Raw genomic sequence first — 13,498 nt, 5'->3', positions numbered from 1 at the left:
TGGATTATAGAAACTGAGCTTCCGTTTTATTTGGAGTTGTACAGTCAACACAGATATTCCTGAGAGAGCTTCACAGGACTGTGTAATGATGGTTTAAACAAAATACTTATTTATAAATCAGATATATCAAGACTATGTTAGGGGAAGAAATGAATAAAATTTAGCTAAGAGCTACTCAAAATATTTTATCCTTACTAAATTTAATGGGTCTCTTTCAAAAGTCAAAGAGCTCATAATCAAATGTAATTTTAAAATCTGGTTTTTGATGAATATGTCTGATAATATTTTTATCCTCAGAGTTTGTTGTTGTTGTTTCGGGGGTGCGTGGTCCGGGAATGGAACCTGGGTCTCCCGCATGCAAGGCGAGCATTCTACCACTGAACCACCTGTGCACCCCGATAATATTTGTAAAGTCTCCATAAAATGGAGCTTTGAGCTTATAAATACTTAGACTTTCACTTTACCTGAACACAAATTAATGTAGTCTGCTGTTTTAAAATGAAATCCAATCTTGTTTTGGACAGTTACTGTTTTTATTACATAATTTCCTCAACCATTCTAAAGAACATAGTTTGAAGCAGATTCTCACCTTCTCCTGACATGGTCGGTTTGGCTGCTGGGGAAGCTACTCTCTTTAGATTTGCAGGACTTTCTGAAGAACCAGAATCCATGCTGAAAGAGGGGGAGAAAACAGTATTTACTTTTTATCTTAATAGAAAATAGTACAAACGACACTGATTTTTCTTTTATAAAACTGCTTAACTTTTAAAACTCTAAGCAATCCAGAGCCGAAATAGCTGCACTTAGTTAAAAACACACACTATTCTACCTGCTTACAACAAACAAACAAAACATGTAAGTTGCTACAAAGGCATGATTCTAAGCTTGTATTCTTGTTTTTCAGCATATTTCTGTGCACTATGCTATTGCAAAGCATTCCTGATGTATGCTCACTGAATATTCTTGCTATTTGTATCTTCTTAAAGCTTGCAATACACTCGGAACATCTCTATGGTTAGAATATTAAACAACGTTGCTAAGGTTCCATGCTATAACAAGACCCTAGTGAAAAAAAGAATTCATTCTTAGCACCTTTCGGCTTCTAAGAGTTCACATGTGTTTGGCCTAGTACTGGGTGTAAGGGCCAAAGAAAGTTATCATCTCTGGCAAATCAGTAAGAATATTCCAGGTCTCAGAATAGAATTTCCTTTTGCACAAGTCAATGGAAAACAAGATTTAGAAGCTTCCAAAATGGAAGAAAAAAATAATCACTTATCTGTAGGATTTTTCTTCTTGTTGACATGTGTTCTAACTTTTGTGGTTAAAAGATCCAGAAAACAAAATAATTCTGCAACTCCTATCAGTGAATCTGAACTGGTGCAGACAATAATTGAATGTTTAATACTTTTTTTAATCTAATAGAAGTAGATAAATGCAAAAAAATACCTTGTAGATTTCCTTATGGGCCCTGAAATGAGTTTCACGTAAGACTTGGGGAACCAACCCTTCTGACCTTGAACTTCTCCAAACCACCACATGTCTTGCTGTTCCAGGACGGTGATGATGTCATTTTTGTTAAAATTTAGATGGTTGTCTTTTTTGGCTCTCCAAGGATACAGGGCTTGCGCTTGTAGCCCCTCCACCTTTTCACCCTTGTGTGGAATAACATAAAGGACCTCTCATTATATTGTGGTTTATTATAAGTCAAGGTAGACGTGAACACGCTGATACATCCTCTCCAATAAGCAGACATGAGCACAGGCATAGCCACAGAGGACCATGGTTTCAGTGCAACCTGAGTGCTAGGCGCTTCACTGTTTTCTCAATAATTGTTTATTTCCAAAGGTAGAGGTGAAAACTTGGCAATCCTTTTCCAAAGCAACTGTCTGGTTACATGCAACACTATTTAAACAAGGCAGCAGGCCCTATTTATTCTGCTGTACCTGGTGGTGTGCCTTTTAAATTTTGTTTCTTATTTTCATCCTGAAGTTACTTCCCCCTTTCCAACCTGATTTGGATTTTTAGTAGAGGGCTAGCAACAGAACAGAAAGCTTACAAAGCTCACGAGATAATTAACTGATATCTTAGTTTAGGTAGACATAGAAAAATACACTTTGCATTGGGTTGGGCTTCTTTTAATTCCTTTTTCCAGAGAAATAGGAATAGGGTTCAAATAAATTCACTGTAAGGAAAAGGATAGAAACTACTCATCTTGAGATTTTAGCCATTTTAATCATCGCATGTTATACAACTATATATAGACACTGTGAGGTTACAAAAGATGAAGAAAACACCATCTCTGTCTTCTAAAAGTAATTTAGGTGAAAGCACTGTAAAAATGGATAGTATTAAACTAATGCAAGGAGTTCACAATTAATGAGGAAGGAACAGGTAGCAAGAACTAAGTATACCACCCGGCAGAATGACATATGCTAAAAAGAGTTTCCAGCTATTCACCATGGGAACAGAGAGAAAAGAGGGAGCAATTCCTCTTGGGAGCAGTAGGGAAAATTTCACTGAGAAGTTAGCATTTGAGCTGGGTCCTGGAAGATGAGAAGGATTTTGATAGCTAGGGCTTTGGGGGAAGGGCACCGCAGGCTGAAGGCACGGCTTGGGAAAAGGCCCTGAGGTGGCACACTGCAGAGAGTCCACGAGGAGGAGCGTAGTCCAAGGGCGCTGGTAGCCTAGTTTCATGGAGGGGTGCAGTAGGAGATGAGGCTGGAAAGGCAGGGCGAGGAATTTACTATCTTTTTAAAAATCTGTAGTATAAAACCATTACAACATCATAAAAATTACTAAAAAATAAAATAACTTTCAATTTGTACTTGTATTTGTACTTGCCTTTGGGAGTTATTTTCACATTGACATTTAACTATGATTCTGTCTGGTAAACAGAGAATTACAGTTGGTTAAATAGTTCCCATACAATGCTGATAACCTTGAAAGCCCGGTCTTCAGGGTTTCTTCTTTACTTAAGCTTGTCACATCCCTAGCTCCTTCCATTTTGGCTGGACACTTCCTTTTTTCCTACCGAACTTTTCCCGTGCTGTAATGTTTCCACCTTACACTGATGATCTCTAATACCTGACATTTCAGTCCTCTTTCTCCCCTGGCAGCTTTCTCTCTACCAACACAGTTGGCTCATGCCCATTCAATGGCCCCTCCACTCCACTGTGCTCCCTCTCTCTTCTTTCATACATCTTCCTAGGTCCTCTCCCACTCCCTTGCCTTCTGGTTCTATCCTACTCCTTCCCAGGTCACAAGCACCTCACATGGGAGTTCTCGTCTTCACCCTGGCCATAGACTTGAGTGACAGGGGCACCCACTCCTTTGGGAAATGCCACCTGCCCACCCCTCTGTGGGGCACCCCTTCTCCACTGCTGAGTGTTGCCATTTACTAAGCATCTGACAGAGCTAAAGGATGAGCCAGGGAAGGTGCAAAGAAAAGTATCAGTTCCTGTTTAGTGGTTCCTCTTCTCTTTCAAGGTCATGTAATATATTAGCTCTGAGTGTTTTCTCCCTAGATTCTCTCTCGTCTCAGTATTTCATGTTTCCATATCTGATTATTTTCTTGAGGGGGATGACCCATTATATAATCCTAGTCTTGCCTTCTCTTCCAACCTTCTATGTTTCAACTGCCTGCCAGACAGGACTATCACTTTCACCTGAACTTAACATACATAAAACCAAACTGTTTCCTCTACCTAAAAATCAATTTCTCCTTTTGCCCTTCTTCTCAATCTCAGAACTCTTTCTTTTCTTCTAGGTTTCCACAGTGGTGGTGACTCCATCGTCATTTCTTTCTTCTGAAGTCTTCCTCACAGAGCACCCTCTTCCATTTCCACTGTCACCTCGCCGAGGAGACAGGAGCTAAGCCGGGTTCCTGCCCTGGCTCTCGCCTAGATGACAGCAGCAGTCTCCTCCTCACTGGCCTCCCTGTCTCGATGTCCCTCTAGGCTCATCCTCCTACATGCCACCTTCAGATTAATCTCCTGCATAGGCCTGTATGCAGTCTAGTCATTCCCAGATCAGACATATCCTTGAATCCCCAGTGCCTCCCAAATGGGTATCTGTTCTAATTGGTTTACTATTATGTACAGAAATTACTTCATTTCTTTACTTTCATTGTGTTGAACAATATAGAACATTTTGGAATAACTACCTTCATCCTTTCAGAAATTTAAAGGTTTCCCACAACAGTTACCAGTCTATCTTTTCTGATAAATACTAAATGGTATAGCCAAATGGACTGGCCAGTCATGATTTTCCCTAAACACACTGATTTTCTATCTTAAAGTTTCTCTTCAGGGTTATTTTCGGTTAGATATGCCAGTCCTCCCCACTTTCTAATAAAATCTCACCTACTGCTTAAGATACATCTTAAATGCCTGCCCCTGATTAACCCAGGCAGGAGAAATCTGCCGTTCTCTGAATTCACATTCACCACATATTCCAGGCTTCTTGAAAGACTACTGGGGAAACTGCACTGGATCCCACACTGCCATCTGACCCAAATATAACAACTCTTTCTTCTAAACGACACCATCAGCAAGAACTTGCTGACTCTGTGGGTACTGTGTTGCAGGCTAACTCCTTCACACCCCCACCAACTGCTTTTACCTGGCCTAAAACAGGAGAAGGAGAGGACCCGGTGGCCGTGGCTGGAGTAAAGGCTGATCTCTGCCTTAACTGACCAGCACTGGGGACAGTGAGAGAGGGCTGCGCTGCCCAAGCATCCCAGTTATCGGACTCTGGCTTCTCATTCATACTGGTGGGCCACCTGTAAGGAAAAGCACACTGCCATAAATAGCAAGCACTTCCTAACAAGCCAGGTCCTCACCACAATTAAGTTAAAAAAGAAAAAAAAAAAAAAAAAGGTGATCTCTGAAGCTATGGAACACAAATCAACAGCTCAGACTGGAGTTTGAGCTTCGCCTCTAGCAACAAACCTCAGGCAAACTGTGAAGTTTCTCGAATCTTGATTTTTCTCATTGATAAAACGGAAATAATATTCTGCCACTCTTGGTTGTGAGGTCAGAGGAAATATCAGATAGTGAAATACTTTGTAACTCTAGAGCACCAGAGAAACATTCTCACCCAATTATTAACAACATGTGTTAACAACAATAACTAAATGAGAAAAAGCAGCTATCTGGCCACCTACTAACACATGTCAGCTTGGCAGCTGGGACTTCTGAACACCACTTTCCTCTTCCATCGACATTACAACAAGAAATTGAGACACCATGGTTTCTACAAGTAATATCCTGAGAGCAACCAGCTGGGTCTTGGGACAGCTCTAATTTTGTGATTTTATAATTTTAAATACATGCATCTGCATGAGCGCAAGACACTTTTTACCTCTCTATTAGACACAGAAACACATTTCAAAATCAAATAATTCCTTTATGAGATCATATATCTTGTGTTATGGTTTGAAAAATAAGATATCGATAATGTAAGCAAGAGAGTTACACACCACATTTATCAAAGAATAGAGTCACTGCTTTCATTCATAGCAAAATCAAATCCTGGAAACTGGTATTTTCTTCTATTTTGGCCAAAATTTTAGTTTAAAAAGTCAGGAGTTTTTGAATAGGATCAAGAGTAGAAGGGACAGCCTCCCATTATCTTGATTAAAAAAATTTAAACACATTTTATTCAAATTGCTTTTACTTGCATCTTGGTAAAAATATTTTCAGACAACTGGATATTAGATCATGGCCTATAACTGGAAGCATGGAAGGAGGGTTTTTCAGGGCAAACTCTGCTTACACACTGTTTTTAATGCCATTTCCTGATGACCAAGGGTGCAGAACTAAGAGTGGACAATATATACACCTTTTCTACCCACTGCACATGTGTACACGGCGAATAAAACAGAACTTACAAAGGAAACAGCTTTCAAACTTATTCAAGACCACATGACTGAATTCAATTTCTATTTCCACCCATCAAGCAAGTGCTATTTACATGCAGGAAAGAACTGAATATTTGCTGACTGACATGGATTCAAAACACACTATTAGGAAACTCTATTTCTCCTATTTTTCTACAAGAATGAAAGGTACAGAAAAATTACTGAACTCAACAAGATAAAAGACTTCTTTGTACCATGTTAAATCATTTGGGGTGGGGGGTGTGCAATGACATAATTAAAGCTGGTTCAGAGAATGGGAACCACAACTTGCCAGACACCATCAGAGAAAGTGATAATGGGTACAGCCCAGCTCCTTCACTTAGAGATAGAATATAAGAATCTAAAAGCACTTACAAAAATATATATATATATATACATATTTTTTAAAAATAAGTTGGGATTTCAAAAATCATCCAAAATAGCATGGCTACACATACGTGGAGCTGAAGTCGGCCCAGTTAGTGGGGGCCGTGGAGGGCTCTGAAGGGGTCACAGCCATAGGAGTGGGGGCTGCACGCAAAGCCAGTTTGGGCACAGGGGCGGATGTCGGATCAATTCCAGATTTGACTGGAGCGGGAACCTCGTTTTCTGGGATTTTCTCTGCATAGTTTGCAGGGAACCATCCTGTCTTTCCTTTTAACTCTCCTCCAAGCCATCCCGGTTCTCCAGTTTGGCTTTCATCCACCTGCAGGAAAGTCACAAAGTTCAATTTATGTGCAAATAAATCAGCCTGCAAACACAACAAACACTGCCAGAACAAAGACCTGAGCCTCTGACCCTTTAAGACTGTCACATTGCATAGATATTTCTTCATTTTACTCTTAGTCTAAGTATCTGGAAAACAGTATCTAAACATTGACTTTGAAAAAAACAGTAAGCACTATAACTCAAGTCCTTACTCTCTGGCCTTCTTTTTTCTTTCTCAAATGATGGCAGTTAAATCAAAGTGCCTGAAGTCATAGTTTAAATCGTTAGAGCTATTTTGCATTAGCAAGTGATCTGACAAGCTTCATTAGTCCGGAAGTCACAAAATTATTAAAAACAATTTGACACGGGCTTCATGATTTCAAGTTGAAAGCAAAGAATACCATTAATACAAGTTGAGCACTCATAAAAAAATCTCTAACAACTAAGTAGCATTTATTCAGCGAAGGGATAAGGATGTTGAAAAACAGTCTTAGACAGTTCCGAAAGGGACCAAAGCTGACTGCCCTGCTTAGCTGTTTAAAAACCTCACTAAATGAGAAAATTAAGGAAGAGATTATTTAAAGCAATAATTGATTTTATTAAGGTCCTATAGTTTTCTTTACACACACTTAGCTTTAATATTCATGACATTGCATGTGAAAACACAGAATTTGGCTGTTTAAATTTTTCGCAGAGGCTATTTATTATACCAAATGCTTTTAATGTTAGCATTTTATTTTAATTTTGATTCAAAAAGATCATTCAAAATGGCTAAATATTCCCCCATCTGTATCCCCCCATCCCCTCTCCAACACTATTTTATGAGCAACAGGAGAACAATTTTGGAGCTCAATGACATTCACTAGTAGAAGATCATTTTCATTCCCGTAAGTCAAATAAGGGTCTATCAGAAAACCTATCCTATTTTCACCCCTTCACATACTGCCTAAGGAGGTAACACTGAATGCTTTATCAGACATCAATGCTGCTTTTCAGAAATCACAGAAATGAGTAGATAGAGTTTTACACAACAATGATCTAGAAAAACTGGCAAAAATACCAGTTTTCTACTCTATTCAAATATTCAGTAAAAAAAAAACAACAAATAAACAAAACACTATTAAACGAACGAACATCTATCTGTACTCAGTATAGAGTAATAGGACATAGCATTTACTGGCTCCTTAGAACAAAATAAAATGCTTGGGGTAGGGGTGGAGAAAGTAGAAAACGTGGCTTATTATTATAATTCTACATTAATATCTAATTTACAAAATATTCAGTAAGCAAGGATGCTTGTTTGTTGTACATTAGGAAACCTTAGGATAGAAATAATTTTTAAAGTTGAGAATTCTCCAAACTACTAAAAAGGAGTTTCCCCAGATAAACTGCAATAATGCTTCCAAAGGTTCTATTTTTGGCTTGACAGTTCCGTTACTCCTTATTAAAACTTCTATCAGATGTGAACACATTAGTCACTTTTCACTCAAATTCCACATTGCTTTGTTCTTACTTTCCTTTTTCTGGGTAGCCTCAACTATTTCTCAAGATGAAGATTTAAGATGAAATGTTTTCCACTTAGATCTTATTTTATTATAAAATCAAATGGCTACCTCCATTCCTTCCTCATTTATATTTATTGGTGTTGTGACATATTTCATCTTAGCAGCTGTCTACAGTGGAAACATAGCTGTTTCCAGGTCAGATCTTGCTAGGGCCTTTCTGACTTCTCAACAGGCTCAACCACCAAGCTCCAGCACCTTCGATTCCATCTCGGGACCAAAAATGACAAGAGTGATGTGACAAGGAGTGACAATGTGGTCTCAGGACTGCAAGGGGCAATGATCAAGAGTGGGGCTCTGTGCCCTCAATCTTGGGGTTTGTTCATATGAAACTTAACCCTTCAAAGGATAGGCTAAGCCTATTTAAAATTAGGCCTAAAAGTCACCCCGGAGAACCTCTTTTGTTGCTTAGATGTGGCCTCTCTCTCTCAGCCAACATGGCAAGCAAACTCACCGCCCTACTCCTCCCTACATGGGACATGACTCTCAGAGGTGTGGACCTTCCTGGCAACATGGGACAGAAATCCTAGAATGAGCTGGGACTCAGAATCAAGGGATTGAGAAAACCTTCTCGACTGAAAGGAGGAAGAGAGAAATGAGACAAAATAAAATGTCAGTGGCTGAGAGATTTCAAACAGAGTTGAGAGGTTATCCTGGAGGTTATTCTTATGCATTATATAGATATCCTCTTTAGTTTAAGGTATATTAGAGAGGCTAGAGGTAAGTGTCTGAAACTATAGAGCTGTGTCCCAATAGCCATGTCACCTGAAGATGACTGTGTAATGATATAGCTTTTGCAGTGTAACTGTGTGATTGTGAAAACTTTGTGTCTGATGCTCCTCTTTTATACGATATGGACAGATGAGAAAAACATATGGATTAAAAATAAGTAATAGGGGGAGAAAATGTTACAATAAATTGAGTAGATTGAAATATTAGTGATCAATGAAAGGGAGTGGTAAAGGGTACAGAAAAAAATAGGGGGAGCAAAGGTTAAAATATATTGGATAGATGGAAATACTAGTGGTCATTGGGGGGGTAAGAGTATGGTATGTATGAGATTTTTCTTTTTATTTCTTTTTCTGGAATGATGCAAATGTTCTAAGAAATGATCATGATGATGAAAATACAACTATGTGATTAAAAAAATAAGAGTGGTCAATGAGAGGGAGGGGTAAGGGTATGGCATGCATGAGTTTTTTATTTTTTATTTCTTTTGCTAGAGTGATGCAAAATGTTCAAAAGGATGATCATGGTGATGAATACATAACTATGTGATGATATTATGAGTCACTGATTGTACACCATGTATAGAATGTATGTCAAGAATGTTTGTATGTTTATCTGTTGTTTACCATAAAAATATTTTTTAAAAAGTGGGGCTCTATAGTTAGATTGCCTTGATTTAAATACTGGTTCCAGGCGGTGCAACGGTGGCTCTGTGGCAGAATTCTCACCTGCCATGCTGGAGACCCAGGTTTGATTTCCAGAGCCTGCCCATGCCAAAACATAAAAAATAAAAAATACTGGTTCTGCAATCTCTTAATTGGTTGACTTTGGGCAAGTTGGTGCTTCAGTTTTCTCATCTGCTAAAAGCAGACAATAACAGTATCTCTATCTATGTATGGATGTTTTGAGGACCGATATTTAGAACATTGCCTAGCATATGAGAAGAGTTTGTGGTATATATTTTTAAGCCATCTCTCCTGCTGCCCAGCTCTGACTTTGTGCTGTTGTTGTTACCTGGATTTTGGTCCTATTCTAAATGCCTGTTCTTTATCTGACCCTCACTTTTGATAACAATGTCTGCTTGGTTCTCTGAATTGGAAGTTCCCTGCTCTGGGCACTGATACTGGAAAAAGGTGGTAGATTCTCTGCCCGAAGCACTCAAATGACCCATTTCTACGATACTGGGATTTCAAAGAGAGAAAGAGTTTACTGCTACGTGCAAAGCAGGAGATAAACGGTCTATTGGTCTAAAAATCTGTTTCTCCAAACTACAGAAATTCTAATAATTTTGTAGTATCAAAAGATGGTCAGGTTTAGGATAATGAGCAGAGTGGCCTCAGATGATGTTATTAGAGATGATCTAACTAATGAGCATGTGCAGATTGATCACATACTTAATCACAAAACATATGTAAGAAAATGGTGGCCTTAATATAATGACGGGCATGAATTTTAGTATTATAATGAGGAATAGGTCACTTTATAAAGTCTAAGCTACTGCACATGTCAGGTGGGCCAATTTTGGTTAGATCCAGTTTCTGTCATCAAGATAACTTTGGAATTGGCATGGTTTTTAAATTCTGGGCTGATGCAAGGCCCTTTATTAATGAATTATGGGCTGTCTTTAGTGATCATAAGACTCTAAAGTAAACAAAACAGATAAAATGGGTACAAGTGAAGGTCAGTCACAAATCTTTTACAACCACAAAGGGCACAAGATAAAGGCTGTACAATGATCAGAGATCAAGGCAGCTGGATTACAACTCAGAGATTTCAGGAATTTTCCACTGTCTACCCGAATATACCAGACAGTAAAAAAGGAATATCTATAGTGATTCAGTAATCATAATCATCCCTTAAATCCTAACATCTCGGCTATGGAATCTGCCTGGTACTGAAGTCCTGAAGTCTGTGAACCGTCCTCTAGAAGCTGGAGTTCGACGCCCAACCACATCCTGTCGGGAACTCTGCGTGACCAAGTCGGACCTCCCTGAATGTAAGCTGCTTTATTTATGTCCTTTGGACTACTGCTGTAACTGAGAAATTAAGAATTAACAAATGATTATGATTACTGAATCATTATATAGATGTTTTTTCTGCCTATATTGTAGAATAGCCAGAAGTTAATGCCTGAAATTACTGAATCTCAACTAGTCTCAGCCCTGTTTATATTTTTGTAATGGTTATTCTAGCCTAGACTCAGTTTTGTTAATATTTACTACTGTAAAGGTATTTTTGCCCAGTTTCAGCCCTTTTTATATTTAATACTGTAATGTCATTTTGGCCCAGTCTCAGCCCTGTCTAAATTTACTATTACATTTACTATTATAATGGTCATTGAAGGCTAGTCTCAGCCTTGTTTATACTTACTACTGTAATGGTCATTCTAGCCTAGACTCAGCACTGCTTATCCTTGGTATTACACATGTAACAACTCCATCTCCCCTGGTTTGAATCCACAAAAACGCTGAACTCCTTAGACCCAGGGAAACAGAGTTTTGAGCCAATGGGCCATCTGATCCCCTGTTTTGCTCATAGCAATAAACTCTTCCTTTCTTTGAAACCCCAGTGTCATAAATTTGCTGTTATGTGCATTGGGCAGAGAACTCTGCATTTGTTCAATATCACCGTCACTCTCATAAGCACAGTGTTGTCTATGAACAAATTCTGGCTAGTATCTGGAATGGGATCTGAAGCCCTAAAGAAATGTCCCACCACGTGGGCTGGTCTAGCTCCCACCCTAGTTAACTGATTCAGTTAACTGACCCACCCAACCCTGACCTCAGATATGACAGCAAGCATGCTGTACCACCCAAGGGGGCTTTTGTATACTTAGAATGGGGAAAGGTGCCAAGTTAGCCTCTTTTCTCTATAAGCACGGGTTTCTCCCATCCCTAAGGATAACAGTGAGCTCAGCATATTTCACTTTAAATCAAAGAAGTTTATCAGTCAACTCTGACCAAACAAGAATCTCAGTAAGTCTGATCTATTCTTGTAGGAATCCATTAATGGGTGTTTAAATTTCAATTTTAAGGTTCAAAGGATATAATAAACAATCTTATTTTAGTATAAAAAAAACTTGGCTGGTCCTTGTCCCCAGTTTCTGGAGAGGTTACATCTACAACTTAGTTTTTATGCTAAGGAGGTGACAGGGTGGGGCCAGCCACATGTGTAGTGTCGGGGTTAGGGCTGGCCATAGCAGAAAGACCAACGTGATGAGGATTGGGACTTTGACCCAGGTCACGTTAGACCAACCTCCCTGACCTCTAGGAGAGGTGGGTTGCAGACTGAGTTCAACTGTGTGGTCACTGATTCCAATAATTATGCCTCTATAATAAAACCCCACTTAGACTTGGGATATCTGAAGCTTCTGTGAGCTTCCATGCTGACAATGACATGCCTATGCCTGGGGAATGATGTGTTCTGGCACCACATAGAAAGGATATGGAACCTTGTATCTGAGACCCTCCTGGACTCTGCTCTATGCATTTCTTCTTTGGGCTTATTTGTATCCTTTTACTATAGTAAAGCTGTAATAAAATCTACAGTGCTGTCAGTGAATTCTGTGAGTTGTTCTAGCAAATTATCAAACCTGATGGGTGGTGGGAACCACCGAGTTTGTAGCAAGTTGGTAACCAGTTGGTCGGAAGTGCGCGTAGCCTGGACCCCTGAACTTGTAACTGCTGCCTGAAGGACTGCCCTGAACATGTGGGGTCTGGGCTGACTCCAGGTAGAGTCAGAATCGGAGTGAGTTACTGCAATATTTGCAATTGGTGTTAGAAGCTGTTAGAAGTTGCAGACATTTTTGCAATATCTAAATTAAGTTAACCACTTAGAGAGAACACAAAGATTAACATATAAAAATAAATATTTCTCCCCAGACTGGAGAAACTTTATCCAAAATGCCATTCCAATTGTAGAAAAACATTACCTAAGATTATGATCGACCAAGAAAAGTTAGGCATGCAACCTAATGTGGCTGGCTAAACTGTGGAACTTAATATAAAGCAGATTCATCCAGCTAGTGGCTTTAAGTCAGGGGGATTTCAATATTAACAAAATGGTCTTAATACAATTTTATTTAATCAGGTACACTGCAACACCCCAAAGCATTTGGGGTTATTCTAGGGAAACATAATCAAATGTGGGAAACCCGATATTGCTTACATCTCTGGGGTTACAAAGTTAGTGCACAAAATGTTAGTAACTATTCATTGCAGATTATTGAGGATGATACAACTGTTAAATGTACACAGCCACTATCAGGTTCAAGTCCATTTGGTTAAGCCTAAAAATTATCAATAAGTTGCTTATATTTTGCCTCAGTGTTTATAGGTTTAATAGTTGCCATCTTTAACAGATAGTACCAATGGTTCTAAAGTCTCTGACCTTATCACAAAGGGAAACAAATTCCTTCTTCCCTCAAAGAGCATAATAAGGAGCATCAAGAGCAAACAGACTTCAACTGTGTACCAACTTGCACCAGCTGGCCGCGGCTGCCGGGGATGTGTTGAGGAGGAGTGCAGGGAGCAGCACGTTTCCTCTATCTGCCAGCTCTGAACATAAAGTTTTCCCCAAAACTCTTAGAGGACGGTAGTAA

At 39.2% G+C, this 13,498-nt stretch overlaps 1 protein-coding gene across 5 annotated transcripts in view; it reads right to left on the bottom strand.

Annotated features, from left to right (window-relative positions):
- Positions 1 to 13,498, bottom strand: part of ITSN1 (intersectin 1) — a 263,233-nt gene that overhangs the window by 63,897 nt on the left and 185,838 nt on the right. For all 5 annotated transcript variants that reach the window (XM_077118883.1, XM_077118885.1, XM_077118887.1 and 2 more), the window contains 4 exons: positions 6,358 to 6,605; positions 4,621 to 4,780; positions 1,447 to 1,652; positions 590 to 672 (listed from right to left, as the gene is read on the bottom strand). In XM_077118883.1, the coding sequence (XP_076974998.1) occupies positions 590 to 672; positions 1,447 to 1,652; positions 4,621 to 4,780; positions 6,358 to 6,605 (697 nt within the window). The remainder of the gene's footprint in view (positions 1 to 589; positions 673 to 1,446; positions 1,653 to 4,620; positions 4,781 to 6,357; positions 6,606 to 13,498) is intronic.

Source organism: Tamandua tetradactyla, chromosome 10, assembly GCF_023851605.1.
Source record: "Tamandua tetradactyla isolate mTamTet1 chromosome 10, mTamTet1.pri, whole genome shotgun sequence".
In the NCBI taxonomy this organism is placed as follows: Eukaryota; Metazoa; Chordata; class Mammalia; order Pilosa; family Myrmecophagidae; genus Tamandua; species Tamandua tetradactyla.
The sequence above is the reverse complement of the archived record's forward strand: the minus strand, read 5'-3'. Positions and strand labels throughout refer to the sequence as shown.